Source organism: Cololabis saira, chromosome 14, assembly GCF_033807715.1.
Source record: "Cololabis saira isolate AMF1-May2022 chromosome 14, fColSai1.1, whole genome shotgun sequence".
NCBI lineage: Eukaryota > Metazoa > Chordata > Actinopteri > Beloniformes > Belonidae > Cololabis > Cololabis saira.
In genome coordinates, this window is record NC_084600.1 from 19,061,526 (window position 1) to 19,079,545 (window position 18,020).

Below are 18,020 nucleotides of genomic sequence, written 5' to 3' on the forward strand. Positions count from 1 at the left end.
GCTAAATAAAAATACCCGACTTCTGGCCCTGATAGACTGGCAGCCTGCCCAGCATGTCCCCCTGCCTTTTGCCTGTAGTAGGCTCCAGCAGACCCCCGTGACCCTTTATAGGATTAAAACTGGTATAGATAATGGATGGACATCAGTTCTTGTATTCTAGGCCTGCAGTACATTTAAAAAGAGATGTGTAAATGTGTAAGTACATCTTCATTGAAGAGAAAACACAGTCAAAGACGCGGTTGCTACAGAGCTAGGACATTTATTCCATTTATTCTGTTTAAAAGTGCCTTTACAGTACCCCATAAGGTATACAATTCTGATAAAATCCAGTGTCATGTCCTGTGAGGTTGTCATTGGTCGACTGAAAGGTTTGGTGCAGAGGACACTGTATGGAGTGACAGAGACGGCATGGGCAAGAAGTCTCAGGATCATTTCATGGGAAATTCGAACAAAGAACAGGAACAGTGAAATACATCCGTCCAGAATCAGTGTTTCACGACAGTTTGGATTTGTTGAGTGATGATTTCACAGTCGTGGTCCTGTTCTGCTGACATTCTAACAATCTTGAAGGCGCTTGAACACCAACATTAATCTCATGTAGACCCTGAAACATGTCTAAACAACCAAGTGAAACATCCCTGGCAAGGTTGTCAATATTCTGAGTTACGTTTTCTACATATTGCTTCTTCTTTTCTGTTTTTATTTTCTATTAACTGCATTTGTGCAAACAATCTCTGAGACAATGAACAGAAAGAAAACACCTGGGACATCGCTAACTCGTGAGGTTTGGTGTAAGGAGTGATATTGCACGGCTTTCTCAACACAAAGATACCGAACCGTTGGCGGGCGTCTGTCAGTAGACCCACGACACGGGCACCCACTGGGGGGTGGAGGTGGCGCGCTCCATGGCCTCCTCCACCCCTTTCACACTCTCGTCAACGTCGTTGTTGACGAGAACTACGTCAAAGAAATGTCCGTATGTGCTCAAAATGGCGTCCGACTCCTTCTGGATCATCTGCAGGTTTTCCGACTGCGTCACAAGAAACAGAGGGTTAGGAGTTTGAGGAGGAGGGGGTCGGGGTGTTTTACCGAAGAGCGAAACACGGAGATACGGCACCTGTGGAGCTGAGTTGGTTGGAGCGATGAACACCACCAGAGGAGCAAAATCAGCGGTCCGCACGAGCTTCAGGGTCTGTAAGAGATCAGATCTGAGCGCTCAGACACAGTTATCCCAACGAGACAGTGATTCAAAGAACGGGTTCACAAATCAGTGACAATGGTTGTTTGATTTATCATTAAGAGTCATCTACTAAACAAGAACCATAATGATTTGAATGTTTCTGCCGTTCCTTAGGGGTCTTGATCAGATTATGTCAACAGAACCATGCAAGATGTTGTCCTGGTACTTTCCAGGTGCTTTGTTGAAATCAAAATGAAGAAAAGGTTGATTTTGGCCCAACCCTCGAACATGACTGTTCACACGCTGATGACTACTACAACTGTCACTTAGCTTTTATCCAAAGCGAAGAAAATGGTAAAAAAAAATGGTGTGAACAATCACACCATTTTGCCAGGGAGCAATTAGGGTTAAGGGCCTTGCTCAGGGGCCCAAGGTGATTCATCTTGGTTCCTATTCCAGGGCTGGGTCCTCCAGACCCAAGCCCACCCCTGGGGTTTAGATTGTTCGTGCACTACAACAAATGGGTCAGGGGTTGCGACTCTTTTCATCCACTCACAGTACGGACTCCTGTTTTTGGAGATTAAAAGGAATTCATGTACCGTTTAAGTGTATCGACACTCAGAGCCCGTTTTTGAGATGCCTGAAAGGCCGTACCTCGATTAAAAATAGGTGTTTCAGTAACCACAGGATGTATTTAAATAATAAATCAGAAGCCAGATTACAACACAAGTGTACAAGTGTACACGCTAGCAGGGGAGAGCAGATAAAGATGGAACAAAAGCAAATATGTTCCACTAGTACGATACACATCTGTTTGGATTCATGAGGGGGCTAAAAATAGAGCCAACAAACAGCACAAGGCTCAAGTGGTGCCACGACTGTGTGGGCAGTTTGTCTTGAATCAATGCTACCTTTGATATATTTTCCTTCTTTTGCTGAACTGGACTGAGAAACCTGTAGCTTTGAAGTGAGTGGACGGCTGCTCTACCTGCCTCGGCCTCAACTGTGCTTCACATTTCAAATTCAAAGATACATCTTCAAAATACTTCTTGAGTCAGTGTTAGGCTGATGATCCGTGAGGGATAAATGTTAGGCCATTAAAAGGCTTTTCTGCTGCGTTGGGGTGCCGCGTCAGTGCTAACCTGGGGCTCCACATCCAGCACTGAGACTATGCCCTGCTCGTGGATCTTCTGGATGGTGTCAAACTTGGTGCCAAACATGAACCCCTGGAAGCTGCCGTACTCCAGCAGCTCGTTTCCAGAGATGCACTTGGTCATGGCTTCGTCGGAGATGAAGAAATATTCCTTTCCGTTCTCCTCATCCCGCCGCTGGGGTTTGGTGGTGTCTGTGTACGTTTAAAGTTAAAGCATTAGACCCAGAACGCTTCAGAAAATCTATCAGTAGAAAAAAAAAAAAGAGTGTACTTACGTGGTGCAGGGTAAGAAAACTTTTCAGGGTATTTTGTCAAAAGAGCATTTTTGATATGGCTCCTCCCTACACCAGGAGCACCTGAGGAAAGCAGAAAACATTCTACCTTAGTAGGTTAGAGTCCAAACCTTCACCTAAGCAAGTGGATGGAAAAGCTGTTGGGGTCAGGTTATCTTATACGTGTTTGCTTAGGCGCAGATTCACATCCATTTTAAAGGAGTGAGAGATACTTGTTAAACAGCAAAACCACTGACATGATCAGTTTTTAGGGGATTTATTAAGTTAAGAGGTGTAAAACTAGACAAGTAGGACATGCATGCCCCCAAAAAATTGAATCAGCATTTGCTTACCAATAAGCACCAAGGTTTTTCTTTTAAAAGCAGGCAGCTTCACAACTTCCTCATAAGAAATGACGTCCAGTTGGTCAAAAACTGCAACAAAAAACATTTTTTTTTTAATTATAAAAACATTCTTGGGACCAACTGAGTTCAGAAACAAAAAGCAGATCCACTCACTGGAGCTGTGTTTAGCGAGGTATTTGTCCTTGCATTTCTTTTTCTTTCCAAACGGGCTGCAGGATTGGCTGCCCTCCCTGGCCTTGCTTTTACTGGCCACCCGCCTGCAAGGAACGACACGTATTTGGGTTAGACTGAGGTCTGTGGAGTGTGAGATTTTGCAGGATTATCCATCAGACACGACGCACGCGGATGAGCCGTTTACCATTCTTGAAGCTCCGGCGAGGGCAGCAGTCCGGCAAAGTCAACGCCACTGCTCTCCACTCGGCCCTGCCACCAGTTTGGATCCTGCTTGTTGATGATCTGGATGATGTCACCCGTTTTAAACTTTAGGCCGGCCTCTTTGCATGGGATGAGCTCATCCTTGGCAGGATCGTAGTCAAACTGTGCTCTCATGTACATCTGTGGATCAATGTTAGGTCAGATCAATCCCCATCAGGTAAAAAGAAGAATGTATTTGATAACCTGTGACATCATCAGTCAGTTCAATGTCCTGCCTTGATTAATGGCAGCTGGAGGACATATTATTCACATATTAGCTGCTTCTTGGGACAACCTTAACTCAAAATTTGAATTTAAAACCAATGAAGCAAATAAATAAGCAACTTCTACAATTTAACTTAAACTATGAAGACATTTTGTCTTATTTTGATTCCGTCTGTTCTGAGAAATGAACTGTTTCAGTATCACCTGTCACTGAATTAAAACACTACACATCCTTAAAGTACTTTGCTCTAAAACTTCTCCTACAGCAGTGAAAAGTGAGTCTGTAGTTCAGAACTTACTTCCAATTTGTTGACAAGAACAAAACATTAAAATAGTAGCAGAGACAGAACGTTAAGAGTCATAAGGCCTATAAAGAGAATATCTACAGTGAAATTTTGAAGCCACTATTTTTAGCAACCACATGGAGCCATATGGATCAGCTGTGCTGATACAATACGATGCCAATGAGTGAGAATGGGCCCAGACGCCTTGTAATGCCACTTCTCCCCACTAGAGGTGCCTTTGTGTATTACACCAGGGGATGATATGTGATACGCTGCCCTCATGTGGTCAGAAGGGTTATTGCTACATCAAGTGGCTTTAAAATACACACTATTCTATTTAAGAATATTATAATATCATGGTATGATCTTGACAGCATCATTCAGATTATAAAGCATTTTTACTACGGCACTAGCTTGTGTGTGAAGTCCTAACGAACTTACTTTTGACATTGAAAAAAAAATACTTTATTTACTATATTGATTCTTCAGTTGTGTCAGATTAGTATTTTGGCTCATTAAGTACAAACCATAACCGAACTGTCAAAGATCACATGTGGATTTATCTCATGGTAAATTAACACAACCTCATTTCAAAGAACATTGGGACACTGGGCAATTAATCACAGAATGCAATTATTTGTTAATCGCTGGATCCTTGTCACACTTTTTCTGCCTCTGTGGAGCAGTGAGTCTCCAGTGAAAGTTTCAAAACTATATAAATTCTTCAGCTTGGATAGTTTTTTATATAGACTGTTGGCCATTCCAGGTTTTATTCCAGGGATAAATATTTTATTGGACTGTGTCGTGTATATGTCATGAGTAGCATTATGGGACCAAGAGAGGTAAAACTCAAAAATATACATTTCTGATGGTTGTGAAGTGGATAAGTGATACGCTCTAGGCAGAATAGGGTTTTAATAAAATTTCAAGTACGTTTTATGAATTGCAAAATAGTAAATGTTTAAACTGAGATATTTAATTGCTTTCTGAAAAATATTTCAAATTTATGCGAGCAACATGTTTTAAAGCCACTGTATGTAGCAAACTTATAAGGGTACACAGGTCTGCAATGTTGACAAAATAACCACTGACAATACTGTGCTAATGACTGGGGACGGTCCGGCATGTAATGTCACTTTGTTCCACAATAGTTGACAGAGAAACTTTTTTGTGATATGCTGCCCCCATATGGTCATGTGGTAAGTGTTACTGCTACAGTACACATGGTGGTTTTTAAAAAAAAAAGTACGTTTATCACATGTACTGCATCGCTCCTTCTCTCCACAACAGACTGAAAACAACTAACTGGTTTTGGTTGATTTTCAAAGTTGCTTAATCTAGGATGTGATCTGCTAAATAGCTCGGGGGTTTCTTTGGCACATTTTTGATTCAATAATGCAGCAGCAGATGTTTAAAGAGGGAAGCATATGGAGATTGAAAGTAAGGCAGTTCAGCACCTGGACCCTGTTTCAACAGAGACATATTGCTATAATATATGCGGAATGGGGCTTGGAGTTCTCTTGCTTAAATAATGAAAACCTTCTAAGAACAAAAAATCATGCGGATGACAGCTTATGTTGCTCCACATCTTGTATATTTCCCTCTGTACGATTGTGGCCTTCACGTATGTGCAGGCTGAGATAAAGTAGGAACATCCGTGGCAACGTTTTTGATACAGAGACGGTTAAGAGTCTGAGTCATGGCCCTTCATTACTGATCTTGAACTTTGTCCCTCATATACAAATTTGCCCCTGCATGCTTTGAATATTCCAGTATTTATTTACTGCTGGTAATAAAAAGACAATGTCCAAATTATTATTATTTTTTTAATTCAACAATTTGAAAATGTGTATTTAAAAAAAAAAAGTACAAGCAGAAACAAAATGTCTTTGCTTTACTATTACCATTGTTTTTGCAGCATTTCCCGATTAAGTGAGTGTAAACAATTGCATTCTGTCTTCATTTTAAATAGTGTCCAAACATGATTGTAAATGGAGTTGTGCTATTGTTAGCTTTTATGAACTTTTGTGGTTTTCCCAAGACCCTCCAGAGGCAGTTACCAGAGCAACAGGTTTGATGGGTGTAATGGAGTATCCTGGGTAACCAAACAGATGATCTTTGAACACTAAAGTAAACTAAACCTACTGTATTAATGGACTACAAGCTATAAAGAAGGCTGCCATCACTGGCCACAACAAAAACAGATTCTGTTTATTATCACATAGAAAAAAATTGTAATAACAATATTGCCATTGTTTACTTTAAATTAAATTAATGTATTTGACCCAATAATAGAGGCTGTTTTACGGTATGGGTTAACTCAAGAGCAGCCATTTTCTGCCCAAGAGAAACATGAATAGCTGCTGGAGAGACATGTTGTGGCCAGTAGATGGCAGTGTGAAACACACTACAATGTGTTTCAAGCCAAACTACTGAACTAACGTAAGCGATAGTCTTCACTGTAAACTAATTTCATAGTCACCTGCGTTGTTCACTGACTAACAGACGAGGTACCTAAACAAAATCATTTCAAACAGGTAAGTTTCAGATGAAAAGAATGTAGAGAAGTAATCAAAAAGATGTTTTATTTTAAGCGCATATACTACGGAGACGAAAAAAAAAAGCTTTTTTTTCTGTGCTTGGGAGGTGTCAAGAATGACATGAAAAGATAAAAGAAGACACCAGCTTGGGACTTTGGTTGGGGCCACCAAGGATTAAAAATACATCCACAATGAGCTGCTCCGGACATCACAGACTTTGCTCTGGTATTAAAAGCAAACTCTCCCCAGTAGTTATAAAATTCACTTACAAATCCACACACAAAAAATAACTAAAGATGCTCTACCAGTCCACATGTTATTTAGAGGGGGTGTTATTGAGCACAATTTGTGTCCAAATGCAATAAAGCTGTAGGACCCGTCCAATAATAGGTAGATCTCAAAGAAGAGGGGTAGAAGTGAAAAGCATACTCCACCCCCTAAATACAGCTGCTGTGAATACAGATGTTTAAAAATATGGATGAAAAGGGAGCTATTGTACTATATCCCTGTGGTATTTCTGGCCAAAGTATGTTACAAACACTTTATTAAAATCTCAGGAAAATGTGTCAGAAAATGTGGTGGGAACCAAAACTGTCATGTCACCAAAAAGCCACTATCTTTAGCAATACTACATCTGACCACATGGGGGATATAAAAATGGGTTGTTTTGACAAACGAGCCAACGCCAGTCCTGTGCTAATGAGTTGGGATGGTTTGGCACATTCACCCATATGCCCCCATGTGGCCAAAGGTGGAATTGGTACATAGAGTGGTTTTACGTTTACTTGAGCAACAAAGCTTGAGAGTTTAAAAGGGGTTTTAGAGAGACTGCATCTGACAAAGGGGAGAAAAAAAGAAAAAAAAAAAAAATCAGAATAGAAGGGACGATACGACAGCTGAAAGTGGGAAGCTGGTCAGCTCCTTACCTCACAGGCTCGGGATCGATTCTGCATCTTGGGAATTATCTTCATCGTGACTACACCGTTAGTTTCTTTCTGAAAGGAAACAGTTTTTAACAACCCACGTTAAACATAAAGTAACTGAAAAACTGTGCTGTCTAAAACGAAGTGCTTCAGGGTAAGAGGGTCCGACTTACCAGGATTTTTTGCAGCTGATCTACAGTTTGATTTGACACACTTTGTCCATTTATCTCTGCTATTTCATCACCTTCATTTAAGGAACCTGTGAAGAAGAATCCATGTCCAACTCAGTTTCTGTTATTGATCATATTATCCCTTCTGTCACGACTCCAAAAGCATTCAGATCACGTCATGATGAGATCACATACCTTGCCTGTGGATCATTCCCCCGTGCAATATTCTGGCTACCGTGCATCGCTGCTTCTCGTTGAGTTTCAGAGTGACCCCCTAAAAACAAACAGACAAAAACAATCAGGACTCCACAAGCACGTTGCTAAAATAAAGAAATTGTGTGTTTGCACATGTGTGTTGCTATACCATTGGCTCTGAGGGACTCTTCTCAAAAGCTACTTCCTTCATCTTGCTCACTTCTGCTCCGTTGATGTGTCCGGCACAACCGTTAGTGTAAACTTCAGCTCCCTTATTCTCATAAGTTTGCATAGCAACCTGTCGGAACAACAGACACAGAATTAAAAAAAAAAAAAAAAAAAGACGTATTATTTCCTCTCACATCGTCTCAAGCCTTCCAAGCCATTTCATTCACTGTTCACTTCATTTAGACTGATCGGATCATTATCTCACTACTGATTCCGATATCTACGGAATAGTGACCTTCTGCTCGTGTGTGCCAACAGCTGTGTTTCATTTGCAGCTTCGCTGTATGTTTAGGGTTGAAAATTAACCCGGCGTTTTTAACACTTCATTAACCACATCCAGCGGTCTGGACCATCAGATTCACGTGGTCATGGATACCACCAGAGACATCAGGCCATCAAAGTGGACAAAAGGAAACCAAAAAAAAAAACACTTTCCTTAGAAAGCCTGCACCGTTTAGTGTTTTTAATGACATTTTCAAAAGGTTAACATACCCCTTTACTCTGAAATGTGGCTAAAGACGAGTCTAAAAGCAGGAAAGTCCTATCTGTCCCATCATACTGTTAAATCCTTCTTGGAAAAGCCGGTTATGGTTAATGAATTAGTCACAAGATAAGAAACACTTTCACGACTGCTCAGGGAGTAAAGTGCAAATCTTCGGAGAACAAAGTGTGCAGGATGTCCAAAAAGTTTATGAATTAATCGCTAAACTATCACCAGAGGTCCTGCATCAGCACAAAGTCTCTGCATCAAAACGACACATCAGCACTGCCTCAGCAAGAAGCGTATCATCCAGATTCACCACAATAAACCGATAAATATCATTATTACTCCCCGATGACCTCAGCCGGGCAGTAAAGCTCACAAAGAGAGTCCGATGCACAGCGGAGGGAGACGATTCTGCTACATCTTGATGCCAAAATGTATTTTAAAAAACACACAAATTCAGATGATATGGGAAAGGAAGATAATTCTTATATTTACTCTTCAAAGCCAATTCAAGTGTCTTCTTGTTCACTTCATTTCATTCGTTAATATAAATCTATTTTTGCACATCAGGCCTGCAACAATATTCTTTGCCGAGAAGTGTTGCTCGTCTGAGTCATTGGGCGAAAAATATGGGACCAAAATTGTTCATCATGCCGACTAAAGTTTGAGAACATTAATGAAAAGGCGATAAACAGTCCTCCTCAAAGCACTGAAATGGTTTTCCATACTTCCCTATGATGCATAGTTTCATTGAATCATTCAGGAATCTGGAGAAATTTTAAGCTGAAAAAAACAAACCAAGCTGCAACCAAAGATATCTGGATTCCCCTTCAACTGGACCTGTGAGGTAAAGATGGCTGAGAAATTTGAGATCACATGATCTAAGATCCTCCCAGCAGCAGAAACTCAACATGCATCGTTCATCAGCAACCACTCACTTTGTAAAAGTGTCTGGTGAGCCATATGGAGGTACATTCACAAACTTTTACTAAAGAATCCTTATGTTGACCTTGTCCAGAAGTGGAGTCCATGCCCCGTCTCTGTGACGACTGAATTAATGTCCCTAGCAAAGCTCAACTCCATTTCTATGCTGGTAGTAGTCCAGAAAAGTCCTTTGTGCCTTTGAGATGGCATCTTCTCCAGGATCTCTGGTACTGAACTGGTTTTCCTGGAGCCCTGATCTGTCCCCAGTCGGGAATGTGTGGAGAGTTTTAAACAAAAGGCTTAGGCAACAATGACCCAATACTGTTTACAATGGAAATACATGTCAACTAAAAGTTCCGTTGCTTGTTTTCCTCAATGCCAGAACTTTTAAAGTGTTGAGAAAAGGAATGATAACATCACAAAGTGGGCCAAGCTTTACTGTCCCAACCGCCTATAAACAAGTTGCAGGCCTAAAATGCATAAATATTAGGAACTGAAGTCAAGAAAACATGAAATATCTTGGATTTATATTGTTTCCAAACGAATAAAAACCAAAGTAATTGCAGACTTTTTCTGTATTGTACATGTTCCAGCTGTTTTTTAACTGTCGTTCAAGAGAGGATGCGTGAGTGATGGCGGTCCGAATCGGGCCGCCGTTCTGCTATCGGTTATCATTTGTTAACCTGCAGAGCGGTCAAGCGTCAGGACTGTGCAGGTCAGCTGCAGCCACATCCTCTGGGTCTACTTCCTTCTACCTCCTGCTCCAACTGTCAGCTCCTTTAAATCAGGCCTAAAAACATTACTGTTTACTGAAGTGTACTCTTAAATTAAATACTTACTGCCTTTACTTTTTAACAACTTGTGCTATTTATTATTTTACCTCTTTTCTTATAATTTTATTTCATTTTATTTGTTATTTACTGTTCAATTGTGTCTTGCCACTTTTAATGTTGATGTAAAGCACTTTGAATTACCTTGTGTTGAATTGTGCTATACAAATAAACTTGCCTTGCCTAGTAAAAGTGGAATTTTGAATCACAAGTTGCCTTTTTACTTTAGTTTTCTCCAATTCCAGGAATCATTTGGGCATATTATAGGCAGGAGAATATAACCTTATATTGGTTGGGTTAATGATTTTCCCTTTTATAGTCGTAGTACAGATTCACAGCAGGAGGAATCCCGGGAGATTAAAGCACAAGACGACTGAAGCCAGATCAAGAACGAGAAAGGGATATACCTCATTTCAAAAGAAATCAGTGTCATCCACTCAACAGGATATTCTAAAGAAATTAACATCATCAGGATGTTGACAGTGAAGTGTATCAGCATCCCCACTATCAGAGGGTGTGGAGCGATAAACTTGATCAAAGGAATGTATAGGATTGTTTATGTGTTTCAGTACCTGATAACGAATACTACAGGAGGTGAAGGTCATGAAGTTCTTCCAGGAACCTGAACGCCAGGATTTAGTGAAGTAGAGGCAGTTTGCCTTAACCTGAACATCAGAATGTATACTTTTTTTTTTTTTTTTTACACACATTCTGGATCTAATATTTGATTGTTTATGTAATAATTGCTCAGGGGTCATGTTCTGGGTCTCTGGAAATCACATGGAGACAATTTGTATCGTAATAGATTCTATATGAATGAAACTGAATTAAATGTTATTAACATCTACAGATTATACAATGTCTCTCTGTCTTGCTTTCTCTTTCTCTTGAAGTAATGGGAAATTAATCGTTATCAGTTCCCTTCTACTTCATTCAGCTTTTTCCAGAGCAAGGGTCAGAACAGTGATGTGCATTGGTTTGGGTTTGGGACGGGTACCATGAGTGGCTGGAGCAACAGGCACATCAATCCAGCGACCTTCAGGTTGGAGGCCCACCGACTCTCCCCACTACCCCCCCAAACATTACACCTCGTTTCCACTTGCTTCTCTAAACTCATGCAAAACTTTAATTCATTTGTTCATTCATTCATTCATTTCTTTGGGAACCGAGCTATGATCACTGACATAACTTTGAAACTTCTACTCTCAGGGTTTTTCGGACCGTTATTTGCCTCCCAGCGCGTATTATTACTCAGGGCTGGTCTCCTTTGTCTGTGGTCAACAGAAACTCCCCTAACAGCTGGGATTTCTTGGAAAACCAGCCTCACACAGAAAGAGCCAGATGGGTTGTTGATGTTTCAAGTAATTCAATCTGTTTTCTGCTGATCTGCCTGACGCCAGCCCTCCCTGTAATGAGTCTCCAGATTTAAACCATTTGTTTCATATCAGCGCTGATTTACAGACAGTGACAAAAGGGCTACAGTATCTGCGGGGGTCAAATCAGAGGACAAGCCTGAAATATTTGCACAACTTCGCTCAGGGCTGCCAACAAAAGTCAGATGGAGCCTGAACAGAACAGGACGTCTCGTTTCACTTATCTCGAGATAAAGTCAACCATTCATCATCGGGGACTGATTTAACAAATCAGTGTCCTGAGCGGGACAGACCGCTGTGATTGTAACCGAAGGCTACTGAAGTGCAAAGTGCTGATATGAGGAAAGGAGTTTCCTCCCTTCCCCATTTCCCTCCCTATCTCAGTGCTGACTTTTCAAATTCAGAGAAGACATTCAGCACAGAGTCCTTTCTGATTCCCTGTCTTCACCCAAAACTGTTTTTTTCCCCCCAAATCCTCCTTTTATTTGATGATATAGTTAATTGTGGAAACCAAACACTGCTTTCAGAGCTTAATCTAGACAAATGTTAAAACTGGGTACCAGCCCAGCTTCCCTTGACTCTTGGACATCATTCCTGAGGAAAAGCTGCAGGCAAAGTTACACAACTCTCTTTATGACTCAGCCATCAAGGACTGCCTTTCTGTCTATGTTTCTATTAAAGGCGCTGCCATCAGTGATAGTTAACCATAATAAACGAATATATATTCTCGTTTCCACAAGCTGTCAGATGACTCACATGCAGTTTTGGGGCAAATGCAGAAGTGAAAGTGTCAATACAATGTCTGCTGGGTTCAGACAAAAGCTGAATAATCCTGAGCAATGCAGATCTGCTGATCTGCCAAATGTCCTGCTCTTATTTTTTAAGGGATCATCACCCTGAGCAGAGACTGTGCTATTTTTAGAGATCTTGCAGTCACAAATGATGATGTGCCCCAAAAAATCTGCTTCCCAGAAATAAACATGCCCACAGAAACAGAAGAAAAAGGCAGAAATGTATCAAAGGAAATCGTACCTTGTCCGGCTTTGGTTTGTGTTGCAGGAGCTGCTCCAGGTAGAGATCAGAAAGGGCTGTCCGCACGCTGCTCACCGGCTCAAGTACGACAGCTGGTTCGTTTTTATTGGATTTTAACGTCATCTTTCCCTGTGAGTTAGAAAAAAACAAGTGTGAACCCGATGTGCCCCCGTTCAAGGTACGGCGGAGACTTGATGAAACTGCTGATAACGCGTGCTGGCGGAGAGACAAGTCACTGTGAGCGATAAGAGTCCAAGGTTTAGCTCAGCAGCAGGTGAGGAACATTAGATAAGTGCTGCAGGGACACAGCTGACGAGGCAAGTAAACACGCAGCGCGACTGACGGCCGCTGCGACGCTCCAGACTGTAGGGCTCGCGCTGCCTTCACGGACTCCCCGAAAGCTCCGACATTCCTCAACCCTGGGAGTTTACGTTACTCAGCTTGGAAGCGAAACGTATCCCATACCACGAAAGAACACCGATTTTTACTGTTTAATTTATTTAATTACACCAAAATGAACTGTGCAAACATAACTTATCAGAACTGTTATTTTTGTAACCCCTAAATATTTTCTAGATTTAACTAAAAATGAAGCCGGCAAGAAATAAAACAAACAAAGAACATGATTCTTCTAACAATCTAAAAGTGACATCAGATCCGATATGAAATAATTTAAGCAGCTGCCCAGTTGTATGACTCGTTGATTTCAAAAGTCTGGAAGCCTTTCACGAAGGCTCCACATTAGATAATATATTTCCCACAGCTTGAATGCAGCATTACCGCAGCGTTTTCAGAGGGGCCGCTACATCAGCCCACAAGGAAGCAAAACAACGCTGTCCGAGGGAACACGATGATCCCAGCTGTTGAACGGCGAGGATGTCTCTTACAATACAATGCATGCAGCTGCAGAGTGCATGCTATTTTAAGTACATATTAAAAGCACAATCCGAGGGTAAATGTGGTCGGAATTCTTTACAAATACACCGTCTTTTCAGACAGACTGATCTCCTTGAAATAACAGTGTATACAAAGTAAATGAAGTGAATCACTGAAGTCCACAGAGAGTTTGTACATGGAGACAACGCCCTTTCAAATAGCAATGACTTTTTGACTTTCAATCATCATGAGCAATAGTGTTTACTTCTAAGTGTGGGAACAAGTTCAAGCATGTAAGCACAAAAGATAATGATATGCAAATTCTACCCACGTTTCACAATTTCAGAACAATGTTTCTCAGGTATTGATTATCGCCTAATCTAAAAAGGTACATAATATTGTCGAGGGAATCAGACAATCTGGAGAAACCAGTAGCCTATTAGATGATTCTGTGAAGGAAATCACTGCATTGGCTCACAAAGATTTCCAGAAATCACAGTCTAAGAACAAGGTTTGTTGTGCCATCGACAAATACTAGTTAACCTTTGTCTGGTGTTAGCTTTCTGTTACCATCTCCGATGTTAACGGGTCGGTTTTGACCCGTGTTTTAAATTATCTCTAAAATACACTAAAAGCAATTATCCATCATCCAATTTGTTTCTCATCTCTTGGTTACATTGTTAGGTTTCCTTATCCATGAAGATATTGGTTTTAATATTTTTGGTATGGGACTCTGGGCCTTTTTTTTGTCAGTATAGCCCTTAATTTCAATTTTAAAAACTGGTAAAATGAGCCTCAAGAGAATCATATGAATAAATAAAAGGTTGTTGTGTGACCTGGCTATTACGGAGAGGTATTAGAACACATATCTTAAATAAATTTGTTTCAGTTATTTTTTCATTTTAATATTATTAACTATAGTAACATCTATGGTGTTATGGGTACATTTCGACCCATTTACTTCAAGGAAATGGAAAAAAAGTAAAAGGTAACAATTTCAACCAGAGCATTTTCTAATTTAGTGAAAAAAAAATGTTGGGTATTATTTTGTTGAAATAAAGGTTCCTGACAAAGTCAAAAAGCCTTGATGCAATAAACGCATTTTTGTGGTAGTTTTATGAATTTAAAACCTAAGAATGGGTTGGTGGCGACCCTAACAACAGACGAAGGTTAAGTATCTGTCATGCTAAGAGGGAGACACACGTATGTGAACATGATTCAGAAACACCCCCGTTTTCTCAGGGTCAAAGCTAATTTGACATTGACTGAGGTGAAGTGGGAAACTTTCCCGCAGTTAGATGAATCCATCCTATTCAGGATCATGGGCTTTGACAGGAGCCTCTCCCAGCGGTCTTACGGTAAAAGGCAGCAGTACCTAAACTAATCACCATTCAATCACACAGCACTCACACACTCCCTCTGGAATCATCAATTAGCATGGATGGCTGCATGGACCAGTGGGTAAGGGTCAGTCGTCCTCTTACCAGGAGCCTGGCTGATCAATCCCTAGCACCGTCACATGCTACAGTGTCCTTGGCAGGACACTGAATCACACAGTTCCTCCATATGAGTGTAAGAATCCAAGTGTTGCTGTAAATAGAGTCATTATGTAACAGAAGCGCTGTAGCGCATTTGTGTAATGAGTAAATGAGAAACACTGCAACGCATTTTGTAGAACTTGGGTAAGATCAAAAAAAGCGCTACATAAGTACAAAACCAAGGTTTTCAGACAGTGGGAGGAAACCATGTGAGCATGCGGAGACCATAAAATACTTGGGGCATGCAGGGAATATCCACCCTGCATACTTTATTCTTTTAGGGATCAATAAAACATGGCAAGAATGTCAAGAGGGCTGTTGAAGGAAACACAGCAGGATTAAAATGCACATTGACTAAATACTTTGTTTGCCCCATGTAATCCAATCACTGATTGTACAAGTTCTCCTACTTAAGATGGGAGACATCTGTAATCTTCATCCCAGGTGCACTTCCGCTATAGGAAACAAAATAGGAAAAAATAAATAACATTGATAACTTAATGAAAAAAAAAAGAATCCAGGAAATCACATTGTATGATTTTTAAAGAATTCATTTGTAAAATATGGTTAATAACAAAAGTTAAACTCAATACTTTGTAATATAACCTTTGTTGGCAGTGATGGATGTCAAACGTTTCCTGTAAGTCTCCACCAGGTCTGAACACTGTAGCCGTTTTTTGGCCCATTCCTCCATGCAGAAATGCTTTTTACGGAGCTCCTTTGTTGTCCGAGCAGTGTGTTTGTCCTGCTTGAAGACCTAGTCACGTTTTGGCTTAAAATCATTCTTCCCTTAACACAGATCAGTCATCCTGTCCCCTTTGCAGAAAAACATCCCCAAAGCATGATGTTTCCACCCCCATGCTTCACAGTAGGTATGGTGTTCTCAGCATTCGTCTTCCACCAAACACGATGAGATGAGTTTTCACCAACTTGGTGTCATCTGACCACATGATATTCTCCCAATCCTCTTCTGGATCATCCAAATGCTCTGTAGCAAACTTCAGACGAGCCTGGACATGTACTGGCTTAAAGGGAAAGTTCGGTTTTTTACAACCTGGACCTTATTTCTGGCATTTTTTATGGTTGTATACTCACCCAGAGGTGTTTGGTGTCATTTGGAGTCCTTCGGAAGATATTAGGAGTTTTTTGCGAGCCCCTTCTCCTTATAACGGTAGCGCCTGGGGCACAGAGGGACACTGCGGTGCAGCGTCTAAATAACACATGATTGCCGCGAAACTCTTCATTTCTTTTATGAATCATCTGCTTCCAGGACCTGTTGTAACATTGTGGCGCTGTCTGTGTAATAAATAAAATAAATAAATCAGTTTGTAAACAAGACCTCTGAACTCATGACGTCATCGCGAGTGCGCGCACTCTGTCCTCCGTTCAGTGAGCTCTTCAGCCGTATACTCCGGCTCAAAACGGTAAGGACGTCCATCATATTCAAAGTCGTCGTCCACAACCTCAGAATTTGACAAATATTCAGACATGTTTCAAATAACTAACAGTAAACTAACAGTAGCAAACTCCAGCTGTACACGGAGCTGTGTCTGGGACGCGTGCACAGAGATGACGTCATGAGTTCAGAGGTCTTGTTTACAAACGGATTTATTTATTTTATTTATTACACAGACAGCGCCACAATGTTACAACAGGTCCTGGAAGCAGATCTAGTGATTCATAAAAGAAATGAAGAGTTTCGCGGCAATCATGTGTTATTTAGACGCTGCATCGTCTGTGTCCCTCTGTGCCCCATGCGCTACCATTATATGGAGAAGGGGCTCGCAAAAAACTCCTAATATCTTCCGAAGGACTCCAAATGACACCAAACACCTCTGGGTGAGTATACAACCATAAAAAATGCCAGAAATAAGGTCCAGGTTGTAAAAAAACGAACTTTCCCTTTAAGCAGCTGGACACGTCTGGCTCTGCAGGATTTAAGTCCCTGGCGGCATAGTGTGTTACTGATGGTACTTTGTTACTTTGGTCCCAGCTCTCTGCAGGTCCTTCACTAGGCCCCCCGTGTGGTTCTGGGATCTTTACTCACCGTTCTTGTGATCATTTTGACCCCACAAGATGAGATCTTGCGTGGAGCCCCAGATCGAGGGAGATTATCAGTGTCTTGTATATCTTCCATTTTCTAATAATTGCTCCCACAGTTGATTTCTTCACACCAAGCTGCTTACCTATTGCAGATTCAGTCTTCCCAGCCTGGTGCAGGTCTACAATTTTGTTTCTCAGGTCCTTTTACAGCTCTTTGGTCTTTGCCATAGTGGAGTTTGGAGTGTGACTGTTTGAGGTTGTGGACAGGTGTCTTTTATACCGATAACCACTTAAAACAGCTGCCATTAATACAGGTAACGGGTGGAGGACAGAGGAGCCTATTAAAGAAAATGTTACAGGTCTGAGAACCAGAAATTTCACTTGTTTGTAGGTGACCAAATACCTACAGTATTGTCCACCATAATTTACAAATAAATTCTTTAAATCCTACAATGTGATCTCCTGGCTTTTTTTTTTCTTCTAATTTTGTCTCTCATAGTTGAAGTGAGCCTATGATGAAAATTACAGGCCTCTCTCATCTTTCTAAGTGGGAGAACTTGCACATTCAGTGATTGACTAAATACTTTTTTACCCCACTGGATATGAATGTGGATGTTGGGTTTTTGCCAAACTTGGTATCAACATTAATATATATATGTATATGCAGACAAAAGGGGGGGAGATAAAAAAGGCTTTGTAGTAGAACATTTCAGGGTGTTGAATCGTTGTTTGGCTGCAGTCCTGACTTCTCACCAAATAAGAACATTTGACATGAAATGGAACATACTGTATCTCCTTAGGGAGCTCCAGAGGGAGCTGATGAGCATGTCTGGAACTGCCACACGCAGCAATACAGAAAACACAAATTGTGGCAGGCAGCTCCGTAAGAGAGTCCCAAGACAGAAGAAACATTTGGACCTAATCTGGGTTACTTTTGGTTCACGTGGCCTAGTTACAGCCCTGGCAGT

General features: G+C 41.0%; 1 protein-coding gene across 2 annotated transcripts; it reads right to left on the minus strand.

Annotated features, from left to right (window-relative positions):
- Window positions 1-243: 243 nt before the first annotated feature.
- mpp1 (MAGUK p55 scaffold protein 1) lies at window positions 244-12,927 on the minus strand. Of its 2 annotated transcripts, XM_061740045.1 has the most exons (12): window positions 12,596-12,925; window positions 7,891-8,019; window positions 7,722-7,800; window positions 7,530-7,615; window positions 7,360-7,428; window positions 3,329-3,525; window positions 3,124-3,227; window positions 2,959-3,039; window positions 2,609-2,689; window positions 2,323-2,525; window positions 1,118-1,192; window positions 244-1,030 (listed from the first exon to the last, which is right to left on the minus strand). In XM_061740045.1, exons 1-12 carry the CDS (start codon window positions 12,716-12,718, stop codon window positions 854-856), a joined length of 1,404 nt encoding a protein of 467 aa, XP_061596029.1. In that variant the 5' UTR covers window positions 12,719-12,925; the 3' UTR covers window positions 244-853. The 2 variants fall into 2 exon arrangements, with proteins under 2 accessions (XP_061596029.1, XP_061596028.1); XM_061740044.1 differs by having other exon boundaries at window positions 244-1,192; window positions 12,596-12,927.
- Between the last annotated feature and the right edge of the window lie 5,093 nt (window positions 12,928-18,020).